The 17618-nt window shown below is 54.7% G+C and overlaps 1 protein-coding gene across 2 annotated transcripts in view; it reads right to left on the bottom strand.

Moving 5' to 3' along the window:
- The window catches only part of USH1C (USH1 protein network component harmonin), a 51029-nt gene extending 34458 nt beyond the window's left edge, over window positions 1–16571 (bottom strand). For both annotated transcript variants that reach the window (XM_006142490.2, XM_006142489.2), the window contains exons 1-4: window positions 16432–16571; window positions 4319–4386; window positions 2800–2943; window positions 2520–2658 (exon numbers count right to left, since the gene is read on the bottom strand). In XM_006142490.2, coding sequence (XP_006142552.1) covers window positions 2520–2658; window positions 2800–2943; window positions 4319–4386; window positions 16432–16467 — 387 coding nt within the window. In that variant the 5' untranslated portion in view covers window positions 16468–16571. The remainder of the gene's footprint in view (window positions 1–2519; window positions 2659–2799; window positions 2944–4318; window positions 4387–16431) is intronic.
- Between the last annotated feature and the right edge of the window lie 1047 nt (window positions 16572–17618).

Here is a 17618-nt window from a genome sequence, read left to right as displayed (position 1 = left end):
CAGGTCGCACAGCCAGCAGCTGCAAAGGCGGGCTGGATCCTAGCCGTCCCTCAGCCTGAGGCCAGTGCGAGTCAGCAGGGGGCTTAGGTCAAACCACTTGTGCAGGCCCTTCAGGGACCTGACACAGCTGGACTCCGAGGGGGTTGGTAAGGGCTGGTGGGCACACAGTCTCTGAGGGTCCTCTCAGGACCCTCTCAGAGGGTCCACTCCCACCCTCTGCAACACCCCAGAGTCACCTCGCTATTGCCAGGAACAGTTCCCTCCCACACGTGCACTCAGACTCTGGTCTCCTCAGGGGCCCGTGAGGAGTGGGGGGCTCACTGAAGAATGCCCTAGTTTCTGGGGACATCTAATTTAAGGCAAGCGGCTGCACTAGCTCCTTCCACTGATTTTCCACAACTGGACAGGGCGGGAATTGCTGTCTCTTAATCAGATGAGGAAACCGAGACTTGCAAAGGTGAAGTGACTTGCTCAACGTCACCCAGCTAAAAAAGAGTGTTGCTGGGATTTGAAGTCGGGCACCCCGACAGATAACAAGCATTGTTTCTTGGGTGTCTGGAAGTAGAAAAATAGGGTGCCTGGCCAAGCCTGGTTGCAGTCCCCTGCATCCTGCCCTCTCGAGATCCTCGCCACTTGTCAGAGCCCTTGAGGGTCATAGGAAAGCCAGGATTTCTCTGTCCATCTGACAGCTGAGATCCCCAAGGCCCAGGCTCATTTGTGAGTCTTAGGGCACACAGCAAGTGGTATAGCCTGGGCCACCCTGTGCAGGGCAGAGGACAAAGGTAACAGAATATGCTTGGAAATAGAATTCAGAGTATCTCCCGCAGGAGAACGAAAGCAGAGGAACAGGTTCCCAGGACTAGGTCCCATTGCAGGGTCTAAACCCCCACCATAGACCCAGCCTCATAGGTCAAATCAGCAGAGGGTCTGCAGCCCAGCCACGCTGTATCTGAATTTGCCCCTCCTCTACCTTCCAGAACCTTCTCCCAGCTTCCTGAAGGTATGAGCTCTGCCCCAGAAACATGAGTCAATGGGTGCAGACACACACACCCCCCCCCATGCTCCTCTGAGTGAAGTCCCCTGTCCTGCTCCTGAAGGGAAGGAGCCGAGACCCCAGTAGGGACTATTCCCACACAGCCCCGGGCTCACGTTGCAGGATCAGCTTTCTCTCCCTCTTGCTCCCGTGTGGAGCCCTGCAAAAGGCCCTTTGTGCGGGGACCACAGTGATATAACGATCTGAGGGACAGCAGCACAAAAGAGAGAAGAGCCTGAGCCCCACAAAGGGCCGATAATTCATAAGCCCAAGAAGTGGCTGGGAAGGTAAAACTCCAGGTGTCATGCAAATGGCCGAGGCCCCAGTCACTGACCACTGCTGAGAAGCGCTTGTCCTGGGAGGAGGGCTCGCCTGGAACACAGAGGGCTCAGCTGACGCCCAGAGAGAGCTCATTATGTCCCTTCCTCTGGCTGTGTTTCTGGGCTGGAAAATGTGCCGCAGAGGAAAGGGATAATGAAGGGGCTGAAATTTCAGACGCCACCAGCGAGCCGTGAGACAAGGATTTCGAACAAAGCGATGTCTGTCAGCTCCCTGTTCCCACCCGACTCCACGGTGTCGTGTACCATAAGCCCCTGAGCCCCTGAAGCCCCCGGCTTGGCAGCCTGGATTGAGTTGTTGATAAACACGCTGGAAGCCCTGGGGGCGGCAGGAAGGACTCCTTTATGTGGACATACAAAAACAGCTCTGGGCTCCAGCAGGAGGGAGACCTGGCGGCCTGCCCATCTCTGCTCAGAGACTGAGGTGTGGGGACCTCAGGGAGAGGCACCTGGAGTGCCGAAGAGAGATCCCTGGGTCTGACAGTCAGGAGACTCCAAGCCTCCATTAACTCCATAAAATGGGACGAGACAGCAAGAACTGGCCCTGAGCGCGCTCGCCTGGCCGTTGCAGGTGCTCGTGAAGTCTCCCTCCTGCTGACTTAAACATGGCGCTCGTGCGCCAGGCACCGTTAGAAGCCCTTTCTCGTATCAGTTCCTCAATTCCTCATACTACTTGGCAAGGTGATTAGTACTGCCATCATCCCATTTTACAGGTGAGGCAAGGAGTTAGTCATCTCACCTACATCATGGCTTAACGAATAGCAAAGCCAGGATTTGAACCTGTGTGGTCCAGCTTTGGAGCCTGCTCTAAAGTATCACATGTATTGGGCTTTTCTCCCCCTGCTGGTAAAAGAGAACATAGCCAAAGCTTTAGGTGGCCGAACGTTCTATGCCCCTCCCTTGGGAGCAGGGGAGGTGGCTGTCATGCAGGCGCAGCAGGCGGGAGGAAGCAGCAGCCATGCCCCCAGCCTGACAAGCACACAGGCAGCTGTCTGCAGTCTGAGTTCTGTGGGCCTGCCAACACCTGTCACAGCACATCAGCCTCTTCTCCCGAAGGCTCAGAGAAGTGGGTGACCATGCATGCTACCCAGCCTGGGGGGGAGCGAGAGGCAGGCAGGGCGTCAGCACTGCAGACCCCAATCCCTCACCTGGAGCCCAACGTTGTCGGCCTGGCCGCCCTTGATGAGGTGGGAGATGAAGAGCCCACAGCCAAACTCCAGGCCACCACGCACGCTGAGGCCAAGGCCCTCGGGATGCAGACGGTCTAGGCGCACCTCCTTCAGTTTCCTGTCACAGCACAAGCGGTCAGTGAAGGCCCAGCTCCAGCTGACCGCCAGCACTGCCCGCACATTGACGAGGGACTCTGTGCATCCCCGGGTGATCACTCCTCTCCCACCCCTGCCCTTGGTCTGGTGGCTCCCTCTGCACCTGGAGCGCCGCGGGGTCAGCTGGTCGTACTCCACCTGGTGCTTCAGCGGGATCAGGGGCCGGATGGCGTCAAACAGGGGCAGGCGGCTGGGCTCATTGATGACCAGCTTCAGGTCTCCCACGAGCACAGCCACATCCATGGTCCTGGGAGACACGGGGACACCTGAAGCCCCCAACCATGACCTGTGGGGTCCAGGGATTCCCAGAGGAAGCAGTTCCAGCCCGGGGCCCACCCATCCAGCCCGGGCTGGATGCTAAGAATGCCACTGAAAGGCCTGGAGCCTCTAGCCCCGGGCCAAGGCTGGGAGCCTTGTTCTCTCATAGAAACGTCACAAGGAAATGAACAAGCATTTTGCAGAGGAAATCAAGCCAGGATTTCAAACCCAGTGCTGCCTAGTTCCAAAGTCCAGGATCTTTCCAGACAGGACAGGACACCTCCGTGTGAGACAGTGACAATGTGAGACAGTGACAATGCCGTCACACCTCTCACTTATCTGCTGCTAAGCTCTTCACATCCCACCCTCGGGACATGGCTCACATCTCTTCCTTCACATAGCCAGCTCCCGCCACCTTGCTCACTTTCATCTCGTCTTTAATGAACATAAGCCACGCCCCTCCTCACAGCTCTCCCAGGGCTCCCTACTGCCCAGAGCACACCTCCATTCTCCTCGGCCTGCTCGGGGCGCTCTGATCTGTGTCCATGGCATTTCTCCAGCCTTGTGGCTATTTCTGATCTCTGGGTACCCCAAGTGCTGCTCCCCCATTACGTACCAACCCCTCATTCACACTGTGCTTTCATGCCTCCACACCTAGGCTGAAGCTGATCCTTCCTCCAGCGATGCCTTTCCCTGATATTCTGCCTATCGAAACCCTTCTCATCCTTTCACGCCCAGCTCAAGCCTTTCTGGTCCTTCCTTCTGTAGTTAGAGGTGAAAACTCCTTTCTTCTGACTATGTTCCCGCCTTTATCTCTACTGAGCAGTTGTTTGATTGGAATTTATGTTAGACTTCTTTGTGTCTACAGTCTGCCTGTCTGCCCCCACCTCCTGCCCCAGGCCACATGTTCCTCAAAAGCAGAGTGGTGTAGTTTGTTTTCAGATTCTGCGTGGTGCCTGCCAAGGGGCAGGGGCTATTACAAACATATGCTGAATGAATCAAACATCAAGAGGGGGGTCAGAGACGTCTGAAGCAGGGCCTGGCCCGCTGGCGTTTCTTGCTCTGTCTTAACAGTCACGCTGTTGAACCTTTCTGGTGACTTGACAACCTGCCCACTGGACTGTGTGCAACCTGAGGGCAGGGTCCGGCCAGTCTTGCTCATAGGTGTACCCCTTGCACAGAGCAAGCACAACGTATTTGTGGAGGTATTTGTAGAAACGAGTGAACTGTGTGTCTCTGACTCCCAGGAGACTTGAGCACCCTCCTCCTGAGCTCCTCTGTCTCAGAGCAGCCCATCCCCAGGTTCTCTGCACACAGAGGTGAGGAGGGGTGGGCATCCACAGGGCTGGGCCCGGCTCACTCACTGGTGGTACATCCGCAGCACGTCATAGAGGTAGTCCTTCTCGGCATCATTTTCAATCAGAAAATCCACCTGGAAAATCCCAGGACATAGTTACAGCTCCGGGCCCAGCACCTCCATAGCAGATCCCAAAGAGGAGAGGCCCCCTGGGGACCTCTCAGCACTTTCCCAGGGCTGGGGGTATGCAGGGCACAGAAGGAGGAGGCCACGTGTCAGACCCATGTAGACCACTCCGATGTGCCCGGGAGCAGCTCTCCACAGCCAGGTGGCCGGCCTGAGCCTCGTCCCCAGGAGGGATGATGTGTACACACACACAGGGATGCACACACACGAGTGCAACGTGACCCTGCACGTGACAGTGCCCATCCCCACAGCAGTGCTGCCGCTCACCCGGGGGGTCAGTCCCCCAAGTCTGGACAAAGCCCACCATCTTACCTGATGGTGACTGTAGTGCCGGATAAATGCTTTCAGAAAGGATTTGGGCCACTCGCTCAGATAGCACATCCCCCCGCCAGAAGCACGCTGTCACTGAACTCTCCTGTGATACCAGTCCAGGGGCACTCTGCCCTGTCTTGTCCCAGCCTAAACTGGGCTAGCCCTGAATTCCATCCACTAGCCAGTTTCCTGGCCACTCCCTTCCCCTCCCCAGGTCCCTTCAGGTTCCCACCAAAGGGAGAGTCGGGTTACATCATGTCAGCTTTGCTGACGTCAATGCTGGGGCTCCAAGGTCAAGTTCAGGTGCTGGTTCATTAGCATCTCCATCCCAGGGGAGCTGGTGGGCCCTGCGGACCTCCACCCCCTGGAGCAGCTCCCTGAGAATCTCTAAGCACTGCTCCCTTGGCTCTCTTAAGCCCAAGACTAGATAGAGGCAGGGTAGGGTGGAAGTTGGAGTGGCCATCGGGTCCCTCCATCCTCCAGCCTCCACTCCCCACCCAGCAGTTCGGTCCAGGGCCTCAGTCCTCCAAAGCTGCAAGCTGCCTCCTGCTTGGTCCCTGGAGCAGGGCCAGAACAGCTCTGCCTCTGTGGGTCTCTCAGGGATTTTGGAAGACTGCGCACTGAGGCACAGTCTGTCCCAACACAGAAAGAACACACCGGGCCTTGTCCTGGGGATTTCTGGGCTGAGCAGGGTCTGGAAATCTCTGGTCTTCAGCTGGCAGCAGCCCCTTCCTCCTAAAAGCAGGCTGAGAGACTCATCACTAAAGCTGAGAATGACTCACAGCTTGGGTTGTGGCTCCTACAAAAGTTCATTCCTCCTACTCCAAACGGGTACCCCTGCTTCCTCCCTACCTCACTACAAGGGGGTCCGCACCTGCTAGAAGATGAAGATGGAAGCATCCGCTTAGTGGGCAGTACTAAATCTTCAGGAGCTGGCCTGGGCTCTTGCACGCACCCCACAAGTGGGCAGTCCCAAAGCCCCTCTCTCCGAGGACACAGGCTAGACTCGCTCCACGGACTCAGCCACGCCTGTGTCAGATTGGTGGGCGACCTCACGGAGACAGGCCTGGGCCTGCTGGAGTCTGGGCACAGAAAAATCGCTCTGATGGAGGATATGTGAGCAGAGAGAAACTCTAAACTCCCCTCGGACCACGGGTCAGAAATACTTATCGATCAGAACACGTCACCTGCTTGCTTAATAGCCGCTTATTGCATGGAAAGCAAACTCCAGGCGCAGAGTGGTGATGCGGGCAGGTGTGCTGGAGACCCTGCGGGAAGGCTCCGGGTTCACGTCCCGGGTCTACCTGAACACATTGGGCGTTCCTGTGATCCAGGTCTGTGATTCAGACTGGAGGCAGAGCCGGACAGAGGATCGCAGTGTGAAAACCCAGCGGCTGAGGGCAACACTCCCTCCCAGGAAATAAATAAATTTTAAAAAATCCAAATCCAAACTCTTTGACTCATCAAAGCCTAACCTCCTCTCTAGCATCCCTCCTAGCTACGCAAGCCTCCATTCAGTTCCTCCCTTGGGCCAAACTCTCCCCACCCTCAGGCCTTGGAGTGCACTGTTCTCCTGCCTGGTTTGCTCCCCCCTCCCCTTCATGCTGGCCTCCTTCCCAGAGAGGTCTCCCTGTCCCCCTACCTAAGCACCTAAGCAGAACCCACTTCCACCCCCGGGAGACATGCCCATTTCATCGCTGCATCAATTGGAACTTGGAACTTAAGGTGTGCTTTTTGGGGGGGAATTACTTATTTTATTTATTTATTATTATTTTAACTTTTCTATAGGGCAGGTGTGTGCACACATGTGTGCATGAAAGAGAGAGAGAGAGAGAGAAAGTGACAAAGCAAGCCACCAGATTTGGGACTTGAACCATGATCGACCATGCCTTAAGCACCACACCACTGCCGTCCCCAAGGTTTGCTATTGTTTTAGAACTACTTTATCTTACTTTATGTATTTTAATTTGGACATAGAGGGAGAGAAAGAGAGAGAGTGAGAAAGCAAGTTGCCAGGTTCGGGACTCAAACCACGGTCAGCCATGTGGGAGTTCAGAGCCCTTAACCACTATTCCACCTGTCAGCCCCCAAGGTTTGCTTTTTAAAAATTGGTTTTGTCTGTTTGTTTTGCCAGATGGAAAATTCCAATTGGTGAAGGATGAAGTCTGTTTTGTTCCAGATGCCTCATGCCAATCACAGGTAAGTGCTCAGTAAATAAGTATTGAATGAATTTGTCCTCCTCCCTGCTGGGATGTCCACACAATTCAGAAGGGAGGAAGGGGGTCACAGGAACAGAAAGGAAAGGGAAATGGCATTCACAGAGTACCCTTGAGGTGGTGCCAGGAGCTCAGCATGGGCTCTATTCCACGTGTTTATCACACCAGCCTTCAGACAGATACCCTCGCAGGTGAGGAAACTGAGGGACAAGTGAGTCAACTCCCCCAAGCAAGGCCCCACAGCTAAAAATCAGAGCTGAGATCCGAACCCAGGTCTAACTCTGAAGCCTGTACTTTCTGCTGCCCCAGATCCATTTAGCAGGAAGCAGGCCTTTCAGGAGAAGAGAACTCCCATCGTCCCTTTAGGCCAAAATTTCAGACCCTCCGCTGCCAGGCTGTTCTTCCCTATCGCTCATCCTCACCTCTCTCCTCTGCATTAGGAACACCCTTTTGGCTTGCTCCCTAACAAGTGAGAAACAGACCTTCTAAGTGACTGTTTGAATGACGTTCCTCTCTCTAAGGGAGCGCAAAAATCCCATCTGCTTTGGTTGGAGCGAGGACATTTCTGACCCGAGGGCCTCTAGCCTAATTCTGGCCATGGGTGGCAACGTGGGAGAAAGGCTAAGAGAGGGCATCTGCTATTGGCCGAGGCCTTGGGGAAGCTCTCTCCCATTCCTCTTGCACCGAGCTGATCACTGGTTCAGAAGGAACTGTGCTTGGTGGATGGCCACAGCGGTGCACTGGGCAGAGAGTTGAAGCAGAAGACTAAGGGAGTTTGCGACGTTAGGGGCTAGGATCGCTCCTGGGCCAGGCTCGGATGACTTGTAGATGGTCTCTGTAGAAAGCCTGTTTTGGGGGATCCCAGGCTCCTGGCCCTGCGGGCAGTCCTCCAACGCTGGCCACTGCACCCAGTGGCCCGCACCCAGAAATCACACCCCACCAATCTCCTTCGTGTGCACCCACTCTCGTGGGTAGGTCATGCAAGCCCTGTCTTCAGACCTGCCCTGGCCCAGGGTCATCTTCTCCAGGGTCATCCCCGCTACATCCCACGTGTGGCTCAGGCTGCAGACAAACAGACCCTCCCTAGACACGGTGGAACCTCGCCGGCCTCACTAAGCATGACCTGTCTACCTCCACGAATCCAACTGGTGGGTTTAAACAAACTCTATACCACAACAGCTGGGAAGCACATCGGAGTGGTGTGGAATGCTCTTGCAATATGAACCGAAGTGATAAATCAACAAAATGTTAATCAGGTTTTTTACCCAACTATTCCTGAGATGGAGTGATCATTCTCAGCAGAAAAAAATATCTCTGAAGAGACTGAGACATACTAGCACTGCTTTGTTCTCCGAGCACACCTGAAGTTCCTAAGATGGAGTGATCATTCTCAGCAGAAAAAATATCTCTGAAGAGACTGAGACATAATAGCACTGCTTTGTTCTCCGAGCACACCTGAATGAAAATGGACACACCTTACCCCTCAGGCTTTCAAAAGCACTGAGAAACAAAACTGAGAACAATGGAGGTTTCTCGAAAGCCTAAACATGCAGTAATAATACCACCCAGGTTTCGCTTTAAAAAATGTTTCAGGGCCAGCCAGTGGTGTGGTGGTTAAAGCACTGGATCTCACATGGCCAGTTTCCCAGTTCAGGTGCTGGACCTGGCGGCTTGAAAGAAACACTGGGCGCAGGTGTGTGTGTGCCCAAAATCCTGGGAAGAGAATGGATTGCAGTGTGGCCATCTTGGGGATTTCTTACTTTTTCTCTCTTTCTCTGATGAGCACATGCACCTTATAGCAAAACTTTAAACATTTTTTTAAATGACAGAGTATCCTCTCGTTTCCCAGTTCAGGTGCTGGACCTGGCGGCTTGAAAGAAACACTGGGCGCAGGTGTGTGTGTGCCCAAAATCCTGGGAAGAGAATGGATTGCAGTGTGGCCATCTTGGGGATTTCTTACTTTTTCTCTCTTTCTCTGATGAGCACATGCACCTTATAGCAAAACTTTAAACATTTTTTTAAATGACAGAGTATCCTCTCCTCCTGGGTTTCTGCCTGGCACCAGTCCAAGGACCGTAGGGCACTCTACCAGCTCCCAGCCCCTCGAGCTCAGGTCTCGTAAATCTCCCCGCACACAGAGGTCTCGGACGCTGCTCCTTCCCTCCCCTCCATCCATGGCTGTCGCTTTAGTTCCCAGCACTGTGCTAGGCACACGGGTGAGCAGAGCTTGGCAGTGTCTGCTGGGTGTCCAATAAACTCCACTCACTGAGCCTCGGGCCTTCCTTCTACCCTTGGGGCCCAGACTAGGGGCTGGCCTCCCTGCTGCTCCTCAGCCCGCACCTGTCCCAGCCTCCCGAAGCCTCCCGCAAATGTCTCCTGTCACTCACTTTGTGCTCCTCACTGAAGATGGGTCCTAGGTCCCCATCCTCCATCTAAGGTGAGGGCCAGGCCCCTCTCGAATCCTTCCCCACCATGCCTGGCCTGGAACCTCCCACCAACCCCCCAGCCTGAGGCTCTCCTCTTCTGGCTAACTCATGCAGGCTGGACCCTGCTCACCGCCTGTCCACCGTGTCAGGGGGACTTTGCATTCATTACCTGTAACCTCCCAGCAACCCGTGAGGTGCATGTGAGTAGCCCCACTTTACAGATGAGGAACTAGAGGGTCAGGGACATGGCAGAGCTGACACGCCAACCTGTGCCTGCTGGCTCCGAAACTTCTGCTTTTTTCAAGCCACCACTTGGTATCTACTCACTGTAGGTACCTTTTAAATTCATTTTTCTTTCTTTATTTTATTCACGATGGAGAGTACAAGGGCATGAATGAGGAGAGAGGGGCCCTGAATAGTCTCAGCAGCTGCAGTCCCCCCACCCCCAGCTCGTTAGGAGGGCAGGAGCACCTGGCACGTTTTAGGCCAACCAGGCCGGGGTTCTTAGCCCAGTCAGGACGTGGCTCCAGCACTGCAGCCCACAGGCTGCAGATGGCCCGGTGTGACTTTGCCAAACGACTTGTCCAGCACACGTGAATCGAGCACTCACGATGCGGAAGCACCAGTCTCCTTTCCCCGGCTGGATTCAGAGACTTTTCTTAGATCCCTCTGGATGTTGGGCCAAAACTCCAAAGGACCCCACTATCTACACTTAACTGTTGGGGAGTCTGATTATCGCACCAGCCCCCATCACCACCCAGCATCAGCACCTCCAGCCCTACCGTGTCCAGGCCCCCCGCCTGGGGCAGTGCTTGGCCTTGGGGTCCTGTCCAGCCTCATCTCCCTGTTTCCCCATATGGACTGGCCCTCAGGACGGCTGCTCAGGAAACCATTCAACCTTTAATGCGTGCAGCTTCAACTCTGTGCGCCCAGCTGCTGGGGGAGAAAGACAGCAAGGATGAATGGAAGGAAGGACAAATCCCAGGGACGATTTGGGACACAGCCGCTGTGGGGACTAACGGAAAGGAGTGTGCAGCCCGTACCACAGCCCAGGACAGTGCAGGACTCCGAAACGTGCCGGATCCTTTCCTTTCATGATTCCAGTCTTCTCCACCAGCGCTCTGTCCTGGGAGCTTGGCCTGGGCATCTGTCTTACGGCTTCCTGCTGTCCGCAGCCCGTGGGAGGCACACAGGGGACAGAGGGCGTGAGGGGAAGGAGCCGAGGTTCCTAGTCCCTGGCGCACTGTCCGCTGGACCACAATCAGGCAGGTTCCTGCACTGGAGGCCGCAGACTCCTGTCCTCAGAACTCTCCCACTCTGGTCCCTCCAGAGGTGCTGGCCTCCTGCTGTCGACCGGGGTGTGACCATTCCCGTCCAGCTCACGAATCTCTGCCCTCTCCCACAGTCCCCTCAGAAAGCTCTCTTGGGCTTTCCCTCGACGAGCTGTGCTTCCAGCTGCGACCCTGGTGGCATGACCACAAGCCCTCAGCGTGGCAGTGCCAGCGGCCTTCCTGCTACCTTTAAGGGCCACCCCAAATAGCACCTGTTCTTGGTCAAGTCCTGCTCAAGCTCCCCCACAAAGCTTGACGCGTCATTCTCTGTGCACACAACAGCACTGTGTCCCTACCTCTGCCGTGTCCCCAGATCACCAGGTTGCCCTGGACTCTCTCTCCCTACCTGACGCGTCATTCTCTGTGCACACAACAGCATTGTGTCCCTACCTCTGCCATGTCCCCAGCTCACCAGGTTGCCCTGGACTCTCTCTCCCTACCTGCCTGTCCCCCACAAAGCTGTATGTGACCCAGGACCTAGGCCTGGGGGGTAAGCATGCAGGGTGGGGCCAGCAAGACCCTTCCCCACCAGGTCTGCACCTCTCTGAGCCTTGGTTTTCTCATCTGTGAAATGGGAATAAAAGTAGTTTTCTGAGGAAGTAATTCTTCCCTGAGAGATTAATATTTATTTTTATTATTAATTTTAATGAGCTAATAACATGAAGAGTTTAGAACAGTGCCTAGCAAGTGGGAAGTCTTAAGTGTCATTAATAAAACTAAGAATTGGGGCCAACAGGCGGTGTAGTGGTTAAGGCACTGGACTCCATGTGGCCAACCGTGGCTGCAGTCACCAACGTGGTGGCTCAAAACTCTTGCAGGGCCTATGTGTGTGCCCAGAATACCAGGAGAATGAGAAGGGATTGTGATGTGGCCAACGCCCTAGGGAGGATTTCTCACTTTCTGTCTCTCTGCCTCTATCTGTTCCTCCAGCAAGCACATGCACCCTTTAGCAAAAATCTCTCTCAAATAAATAAATGAATAAATAAAACTAGGATTAAATGGATATAAAGTTTCTGTCCTTAGCAGCAGGCAGGGAGTGGTCCTCCACAACTGTTGGTGGGTTGGTGGGTGAATGGATCCAGCCACACTTCCTCCCTGGCCTTCACAGAGTGTACCCCGATAGCTTCGGGTTAATTGGAGTCTTGATTTATTTATTTATTTATTTATTTATTTATTTATGGAGAGGTTTTTCCTATAGGGCGTGTGAACTCTCCAGAAAGAGGGAGACAGAGAGACAGAAAGTGAGAAAGTGAGAAATCCACCCCCCAGCATGCCACAATCCCTTCTCCTCCATTCTCCTCTCAGGATCTTGGGCACACACGCACACACATCTGGTGTGAGTTAAGCCACCAGGTCCAGGACTTGAACCATGGTCGGAGTCCAGCAACATAGCCATTACGCTAACTCTTGTCTATTATCCTTCATCTTTTCTTCCTTTCTTTCAAAAAAATTGTTTGTCTGTGAGTGAGAGAGAGAGAGAGACAGAGACAGAGACAGAGAAAACAGAGAGAGATGAAGCCCCCATGACCCACTCCATCTTTATCCAGTCATGGACCATGGGCCTTTACATGACTGGGGTACCCAAGGAAGTCCCCAGATGCGAACCTGGAACCTCGCCATGTGGCTCAGTCTCGAAGAGTGTTGCTTTTTACCCCTACACCATTATCAGACTCCTACTTCTTTTTTTCTCTTTTCTTCTTCTTCTTCTTTTTAATACTTTACTGAGTTAAGATTGACATATAAAGAGCTATACATATTTAGTACATACAACGCGAGGAGTTTGGGGATAAATATACAGTGCAAAGCCATCGCCAACATCACATCTTAGTCTTGTCCCTCATCTTTCCAAGAGTCTCTCGGTTGCTGACTAGTTTGCAGCCTTCGACCCGGGGCATGGCACAACGACCAGGCCCTCCTCCCGGCTCTCCTCCCTCCCTTCCCATTCCTCCTCCTTTCCTCTGCCCTAGAGGTGGGTTCTGGCCTGGGTCTTTTTCCATCTGCACTGTCTCTTGAAGTGACCTCATCAGTCCCAGGGGTTAGGCCTCCTGCGACCAGGCCCTCCTTCCGGCTCTCCTCCCTCCCTTTCCATTCTTCCTCCTTTCCTCTGCCCTAGAGGTGGGTTCTGGCCTGGGTCTTTTTCCATCTGCACTGTCTCTTGAAGTGACCTCATCAGTCCCAGGGGTTAGGCCTCCTTTACACCCCCAAGGACTCGTCCATGTTTACCTCTGGCCCAGAACTATCCCTTGGTCTCCAGACACCAACAGTTACCAGCCTTCTTGGGTGCCTCTCTATTTAAAGGTCTCAGGGCATCTCAAACTTCAGACATTCCAATGGAACTCTTGGCTCCTACCCCCTCCTGTTTTGTCTCCAACGACCTGCTCCTCCTCCCCAAGCTCGCCCTTGACGCTTCTCTCTCCAAAGCCACAGCTTGTCCATTGGCAAATCCCCTCAGTCCTGCCTTTGTCATGTATCCCAAGTCCGACCCACTCCCATTTTAGCACAAGCTGCCATCCTCCGGCCTGGGCTACTGCGGGAGCCTGCTGACTGGGGTGCCCTTTCCACTCTCAGCCCTCGCCGTCTGTTCTCTGCAGAGCCGCCAGAGCAGCCCTTTAAACGTCAGGTCACTTCCTCCAGGTCTCTGTTCCCATGTCACCTCCCAAGTGAGGCCTTCCTGACTGTAAAGTAGCACTGCATCACTCTCTCTGTCTTCCCCAGTTTATTTTTCTGGTAGCATTTATCACTGCGTGGCATTTTATGACACTTTCATTGGTTAACTTGTTCCCTGCGTCTTTGACAATACGCTCTCTAGATAAGGGCTTTGTTTGGTTTTTCAACGCTTAGAGTGCTGTCTGGTGTACACGAGGCGCATGTATGAATGAATGGTTAGTAAATTCCTAGAAGGCAGAGGCTCTTCCCCCTTATCCATCCCACTCTGCTCCCAGAGGCCTGGCCTGGGCTAGGGGGCCCTAGAATAAACATACAGTTGCTGAGCGGGTAATAAATACTTGTGAGCGAATGAGTAGCCGAGCTCTTGCTGTGTGCAGATGTCATGCGCAGAGACGTCTTCCTTTGAAAAAACTGACCTCTGGGGAGAAGTCTTAGCCTGATTGTGCACCCCTCCTCCTGGTCTGAGGCTGTGGCCTGTCACAAGCAATGGCAGTGCTGATGGTGGCCTTGCAGAAACTGTACAAGGAGGTACAGTTTCTGGAGCGGGTGCCTGGAACCTGCTGGCTCATACACAGGGCACTCCTGCAGGCACTGGCTGGGGACTGGGGTGACTGTGGGCTCAGAGTAGCCAGGCCTTGAATTCCTGTTTAATCCTGTTTTGTGAGGTCAGTGCTACAAACCCCATCGCACAGCAGATGAAATTAAAGCTCAGAGAGATTAAGTAGCTTACCCCCAAGGTCTCACTGGCACTTAGTGACAGGGTTGAGACTTGCCCCCCAGTTCTGCCGACCTCTAGATAAGAAAAACAAGTGTGGACATTGTCAGAGGATTCCCTAAGTGCCAGGATCTGTTTAAGCTCCCTACACATGCGTAGATCTCATGGTGCACTCCTGAAAATAACCTTATTACTGAAACACTGCTATGCTCATCTTACTAATGAGAGCACTGAGGCACAGGGCGGTTAAGAAACTTGCTCAGAGTCACACAGCACTTGCCATCAGAACACACTACCGTAAGTACTACCTCCAACAACAAGGGATTTAGAGTATGAACCATTTCCCAGGGGCAAGTTTGCTCTGAAACTTAAGGAAGGGATCCCTGGGAAGCATCAACAGCAAGCTGTACATTCCACCCAGTGTGCCTGTGTGCCCTGTCTCCATCTCCTGTTGCCTCATCCTCCTTCCCTGGCTCCTGGGTGACCCCCAGGCTGGCAGGGAAAGGCTGCTGCAGGCTCGCGGCTGCAGGGCACAAAGTCCAGCCCAGCCCTGCCCAGCTCGGCACCGCCCTGCCTGTGCACCAGGGCATTGATAGGTAATGATTCTGTGAAGAGGAAGCTGGGGGGGGGCAGGGAAACACAGAGGTCTGGGGCCCTTTGGAGCCTGCAGGGACAGGGTAGAAGGAATGGGGGCAAACCCAGGGGCTGAGCCAGGCCCCAGAGACCTGAGTAAGGAGACTGAGGGTAGAAGGCAAAAGAAGAGCCAATATTACTTTCAGCCCAGGGTCAGCAAAGTGAAATTCAAGTCGAGTCTTGGTGGGGATGGGAGGTTGAACTTCAAAGTGGGTTACCTGAAATCTACACTAGCCAACTGTCCTTAGCGGCTAAAGTTTCACCCTACGGTCCCTTTGTGACACTGTCTCATGTCCCCTTGAATTCCTACCCAAGTCCCCATTGAACTTCAGCTGTCGCTCACCCCTGGGACAGGGGCAGAGAGCCCAGCACCTTTTTTTCGGGTGACATCAGCCAGTGTGTCACTATCAAACCTTGGTGCCCAGGCTCGGTGCCCAGGCACGGTGCTTACGTACTGGGGTGCTATGTCCTCCACCCCACCACCAGCAACCCGAGGGCAGACTGCATCCGCTCAGAGTGGATGCTAAAGAAATGCTGATTAAATGAATAGCTGAACCCCCGTCCTTACCCCTGTGGCTCCCACACTGGCTGGCTCCTTGGGCTCTGGGGGCCTCTCTAGGACAAAGGAAGGCTTAAGCACCTTGACCTTGTCTGCCTGCGCTCTGCCCCTCATACCTGGGAAGGGGTTTGGCTTGCTCTAAAGACACCGCCCCCCTGGGGCTCTGGGACGACCTCAGGTATACAGTCATTCACCAGGGCTGTGGGTAGCTCCAGAAATCCCAACTTCTACTCCGAGGCTCTGAGGCATCCTGGGTCTGGTGGGCAAGTCCACCAGGTTCCCTCAGTAGCTCTCTCTGGCCTCAGGGTCTCAAGAGATCCTGCACAGCCCTGGAAACCTGGAGAGGCCTTGGCTGAAATCTAGCAGCTTCCAGTGGTGGAAGGATCTTTGAGGATCTGTGACCACCAAGGAGGCCCCTTGCTGGTGGCACACCCCAGAGGAGACATGTCACTGTCTGAAGGACCTGGCTAGCCAGAGCGTCACCTGCTCACCCCTCGGCACCTCACCCCTTCCCCCCACTGCATCACGGCCAGCACCGGCTCCCTAGCCACTGCTCTGGCCCTTGGCAGTGCCCACAGGCACCGCCTCCTTAGCCACTTCTCTGGCCCTTGGCAGTGCCCACAGGCAGGTCAGGGGCTCCCTGACAGGTTTCTAACTGGCATTGAGGTCAAAGGGCAGAGAGACACCAGTGTCCCCTCAGAGGCCCTGACCTCTCAGGCACTGCCCACGACGGTCTCCCCAGGTTTCAACAGTTCTGAGCTGGGCTCTGGGGGAGGCTGAGTTGCCCACTGTGGGGCTCCTGGGAGAAGTGCCCTGCACCTGTCCAGGCTGGAAGGAATCCCAGCCCCAGAGTTGGCCCAGCCCCTGGAGGACAGCCAGAGAAAGGACAGTTTCAGGGGATGGATCAGTCAGCAGTCCCTACACCTGAAGTTTCAGGGCCTTCTCCCTTGTTTTATCGAGGATCCCTGCTGCCAGCCAAGCGACCCCGGGAGAGGGTGTTGGGGGGAAGTTCCAGTCCCCAGCGCGCTCGGGCAGTTGGGAAAGGAAGGGGGAGCATCGGGAGTGTCCGCACCCGCCCCGCCCTGCCAGGGACTCCGGAGTCCCTGAAGCTTGGGGCGTCCCTCCCAGCTCTGACCTTGTGTCGGAATTCTCGAGCCACTTTCCGGTCCATGGCTCGGCCAGGTCGAGCCGCGTCGCAGCGCGACCCGTTCCTTCTTCGAGTGCCCGGTTGCAGGAAGTTGGCAGCAGCAGCGACAGCGACCGCCGAGCCTCCCGGGGCCCTGGGGGCGGGGCCTGGGCGGGGCCTCGGCTTGGCCGGAGGTGGGACAGAGCCGCTGGGAGGCGGGACACACCTGTCCAGAATCTCGTCGCCTCCCTCTGGAAGCCCCAGGATCCGATGAGCCTGAGTGTGCGTGTGTACTAGCGGCGGCAGCAGTTGGGCCCGAGGCTGGCGTTCCTCTTGGGGTGGTCCTCAAACGTTTGCACAGTTAAGAAAGACGACCACGGACACATGCGGGGAGGGAGGTTTAGGACTATGTCGTGGGGATCTGAATACAGAGACTCGGGCTGTGGGAGAGAGTGGGTGATCCGGTCCATTCCTTCTGCCCTCCCACCTCCCCATCAGGGTACATTCCATAATCCTTGCCCCAAGAATTCCTTGGAAATGGGTTGGGTACGGAACCACTGTGTGGAGGTGCCCTGTTAATTGACTTCCCCTCCTGCCTCCCTCCTGACCTCTACCTAACCCTTCCATCCCCCACAAACAAACAAACAAACAAACAATGCAGCACACTCACACATTCACCGAAGCATGGAAGAGCCTGGCGGTGGCGTTCTGATTTATGACTGACCTTTACCCAGGGCCCTACTTCTTGATTCATTTGATCCAATTCCAGCCGGTTTGGTTAGCCCCTAGATCTAGCTGGGTGCAAAGACCATGAGGAACCAGGCCTGGGAGGCCAGACTTAGAGGAGGGAGGAGTCCAGGAGAGAGTGATTATACAAAAGTGAATGGGGTTGGTGGACGATGGAACCTGAGCCTGACCTTAACCCAGCAGGGTCACCTGACTTCTTTGCACGAGGTCAGGGATGGGTGCAAGGAAATGGACAGCAGCCCCAGCCCTCCTCGGGGAATCACAACTGTAAGCTCAGGGGCTCCTCAAGTCTCCCTCTCTGCCTCCCCCCGCCTCCACAGCTGCAGCTCTGCAAGCGGACTATTTTATTTATTGCCGAGCTTAAGACATAAGTCCCCTTTGGGGACGAACTTTAAAATATTATGCATGTCATACCTAAGTCTTAAGTAGTTAAGTCAGAGACAAAAGGG

This window comes from Tupaia chinensis, unplaced genomic scaffold, assembly GCF_000334495.1.
Source record: "Tupaia chinensis unplaced genomic scaffold, TupChi_1.0 Scaffold000077_1, whole genome shotgun sequence".
Taxonomy (NCBI): Eukaryota; Metazoa; Chordata; class Mammalia; order Scandentia; family Tupaiidae; genus Tupaia; species Tupaia belangeri.
Note: the sequence above shows the minus strand (reverse complement) of the source record. Positions and strands in the feature narration are given on the sequence as shown.